The sequence below is a fragment of the Rhagoletis pomonella genome, unplaced genomic scaffold (assembly GCF_013731165.1).
Source record: "Rhagoletis pomonella isolate Grant_MI unplaced genomic scaffold, Rhpom_1.0 Rhpom_scaffold_00008, whole genome shotgun sequence".
Taxonomy (NCBI): domain Eukaryota; kingdom Metazoa; phylum Arthropoda; class Insecta; order Diptera; family Tephritidae; genus Rhagoletis; species Rhagoletis pomonella.
Genome location: NW_023458562.1, coordinates 5,853,916 through 5,857,830, shown reverse-complemented (window position 1 = coordinate 5,857,830; position 3,915 = coordinate 5,853,916). Strand labels below are relative to the sequence as shown.

At 39.5% G+C, this 3,915-nt stretch overlaps 1 protein-coding gene across 1 annotated transcript; it reads left to right on the top strand.

Annotated features, from left to right (window-relative positions):
* Positions 1-1,212: 1,212 nt before the first annotated feature.
* LOC118745051 lies at positions 1,213-3,261 on the top strand. The gene has a single exon (XM_036478587.1). The coding sequence runs from the start codon at positions 1,213-1,215 to the stop codon at positions 3,259-3,261; it is 2,049 nt and encodes a 682-aa protein (XP_036334480.1).
* The last annotated feature ends 654 nt before the right edge of the window (positions 3,262-3,915 follow it).

Sequence of the window (3,915 nt, the reverse complement as noted above, 5' to 3'; positions counted from 1 at the left end):
TGGCGATTAACACTGGTCCTTCAACGCCGTAACATTTGAACTTCCACTTGCCAGCGCCCAGCTTTTTGAGCCAATCCGAGGATTTCCAATTTGAGCCTATCCAATTTGAGCCTATCTGAAGCAGCCGTACATTGCAGCAGCAGCTACAAAATTTTTGCACAAAGCAACCACAGGAGCTTCCAGCATCAACAGCACCATATACACCAACACCGACACCTGTTAAAAGCATCAAATTTTTTAAATGAAAGGTACGTGGTTCAAATTTCACTGCACTTAGATTATCTTGTGTAACATTTATTTCGTTAATAATCAAGAAATCGCGAGTGATTTTGTGAAAATTTAAAGTTTTAATTGCAACCGAAGTGCTAAGTGACAAACACACACGCACATATATATGTACATACATTTGTGGGCGCTACAGCCATTTCAATATTAAACAAGTGCGATCGGGTATAAAAAAAAGCAGTGTTTTGTTTTCCTTTGGAATTTTCGCGAAACAATTTCCAAGAAGTTTCTTCACGGTGATTAATTCAAATAGTTTAATTTTATTGATCATATTTTCCTTGGTGACTTGCATTTTATCACCGAAATTTGCCAACAACAACAACACTGCACTTGTATTCGGTTTACATAACCAAACTTTTTACTGCACCGATCTTTGGTACTTGCAATATTTCCATTTCACAAAATCACTTTCACGTTTGCATTTAAGTTATTAAAAACCCAATACAAATTTTGGGACTATTTCGTATTAGTTAAAGTGCTGTGTTTCCGATATACATTATTTAGTTTCACTTGTCGTATAAAGCGCTTGTACATAAGAATATATACACATACATACATATACAGATCTCACTGGTTTGGTTGGCGAGCAATTTCTTGTGAACAAACAAACATACATACATACGTATTCTTAAAACGCATTTATATTGCTAAATCGGTGTTAATAAACATAGAAAGTTTACAGATACAATTTGAAGGAAAATTAGAGAATTTTTATTACTTTGTGGTTGAATTGGTGGTATTTTGGTGGTGCATTCTGCTTATATACATTGGGTATATAGTTTTGGGTTAGCTTGACATAGGATTTTCTTCGTGTGCTACCTTTACGGTTGGAAAATCGGCTTTTTTTGAGTCAGTCTCTCATAGTGATACTTCCAAAAGTTTCTTGGGAAGTTGATATTTCGTAAATAAGTGAAAAAATTAAATAAAATGGAAACATACACCCGGTTAGCAGATTCGGTCATTGAATTTGATACAGAATTTCTGAGCACTCCCACAGGTGAGCACACCAAACATTCGCTGAAAATTCAGCAAAGCGAGCTTAGTGTACTGTGGGAGAAAGGCAAAGCACTCTTTGACGAAGTTCTGACTACCGAATCAACTAGTGCTAAAGATCTTAGCGCTATAAGAAAGAAAAATAAGATCTGCTATGCAGCCTTTGTGCGGTGTATGACAAAAATTAACGAATATTCCGAAAAGTTGGAAAAATCAGAAAAGGAAAGTGAAGAGATGTCACTCGCTTCGCATAGTTTGCATCTTCCACCTTGCGATATTGACGTTTTTAAAGGTGACTATCTGTCGTGGCCAACTTTTCGTGACATGTTCACGGCAATTTATATCTTGAACAAACGGCTTACACCCATACAGAAGCTTTATTATCTGAATCAGAAAACGCAGGGTGAAGCCAAAGAAATTGTCAAGAAATGCGACTTAACGAATGAAGGCTTTAACACAGCCTGGAAGAATCTTTGCGATAGATACGAAAATAAGAGGATCCTAGTTAACACTCAGTTGAAGATTCTCTTCAACTTGAATACAGTTGAGAGCGAATGTGGAAGCTCAATAAAGAGATTACAAAGGGATATTAATAATTGTATATCATCCCTAGAGAGTCACCAGATTGACATTTCAAACTGGGACCCTATTATTACGTATCTGTGTTCTACTAAACTACCTGAGGAAACCCTTTCGCTGTGGGAACAATCGGTAGAAAATAAAACAGAAATATCCAAGTGGTCAGATATGGACCGGTTCCTTTCATGCAGGTTTCAAACGTTAGAATCGGTTTCAGGTTTAAGAGGAATCAAGACTTGGAAGGTTTCAAAAGTGCCAAGTCATAAGCATTCCTCTGAACCTCCTCACAAGAAACTTGGCGTTTTTCAAACTAGTGTCGCCAAATACATGTGCAAAATGTGCCAAAGCAACGAGCATAGAATTCATATGTGCCCAAAATTTCTGAAGATGTCTGTAGCTGATAGAATCTCCTTTGTAAAAACAAACAATAGCTGTTTTAACTGTCTGTCTTTCGGACATTCGGTGTCGAAATGCACGAGTTCTTACAACTGCGCCAATTGCCATTCTCGACACCATACGCTCCTACACAATCAGACAGCACCGCCTAAAACAGCTACCAGGGAAAATACTTCTAATCCTGCGGACAATTTACCATCGACTTCCAGACAGGCACAATTGAGAAATCAAGCTTCAAAGGGGAAAAGTAAACAAGTAAAAAAGGTGCAATCACATCACGCTAATACTAGCAAAGGTGTTTTACTCGGCACTGCTCGGGTTACTATTCATTTTAATGGCACCAACTATGCTGCTAGAGGTCTAATTGATTCTGGCTCTGAGTGTTCCTTCATTACGGAGAGGCTCAGACGCAGAATCAACTTGCCCACAAAGAAAATGCATGCTCAAGTTTCGGGCATCAATAATACGGTTTCTGCACAGGTAAAAGAAGCGTGTTCTATACAGTTGCGGTCACCGATTGACCCATTCATTTCAATTGAAGCTAGTGTGTTAGTGCTACCAACTCTTACCGGGAATTTGCCAACTTGCGACATTAGCGCACTAACACAACAAGCTTTTCCTGATCTCATCCTGGCAGATAAAAGGTTTTATGTAAATGAGCAAGTCGATCTTGTCTTGGGAGGGGACATGGGATATATGTATATAATTTTGAGTGGCATTAAGAAGAATGTTCTTAGTACCCTTCTGGCACAAGAAACAGTGTTCGGTTGGATACTGACTGGTCGTGCTGATGCAGTCAACCCAACCAACAATAATAGAGTATCGTTCTTCAATGAAGTGGCCCTAGACAAACAGCTAAGTTTTTTTTGGGAACTTGAGGATCTTCCACGAGATAAAACTGCAACAGCTGAGGAAGCAAAGTGCGAGGAGCTTTACAAGAGAACAACGCCGGAATCCAGATGGGAGGTACATCGTGTCGCTTCCTTTCAAGGCGGAGTTCCCGGCTGATATAAACTTAGGGCCATCACTCAAAATCGCGTTTTCTCAGTTTTACAAGAACGAAACTCGGCTTAGAAAAAATCCAGACTTACAGAGGGAATATAGCAAAGTCATAATGGAATACGAGACAGTGGGCCATATGTCTAAAGTTAATGCAATTCAGTCAGCAGATGCAGTCGACAGTTACTATTTACCACATCACGCTGTGGTAAAAGAAGAGAGTACTACGACAAAGGTTCGGGTGGTTTTCAATGCTTCGTCGTCTTCAGCCAATGGTGTCAGCCTGAACGATATTCTTCTTCCAGGGCCAGTGCTTCAGTCTGATTTACCAGTGTTGATTCTCCGCTGGAGACTTTTTAGATACGTCTTCAATAGCGATATTGAGAAGATGTATAGGCAAATTCTTGTAGACGCCAACCAAACGAAGTACCAACGAATAATTTTCCGTACGTGTCCAAACGAACCAATTAGTATTTACGAACTAAAGACGGTTGCTTTCGGTATAAATTGTGCTCCTTATCTCGCGATAAGGACATTGCTCCAGCTAGCTGATGACTCAGAAAGCCTCTATCCTATAGCCTCGAACATTTTACGAAAAAATATGTATGTCGACGACGTTCTTGCCGGAGGACATACTATTGACTCCGCGATAAAAGCCAGGGA

Bases quoted from the DNA above. Each gene is read 5' to 3' on its own strand.
- LOC118745051 (XM_036478587.1), top strand. From the start codon at position 1,213: ATGGAAACATACACCCGGTTAGCAGATTCGGTCATTGAATTTGATACA.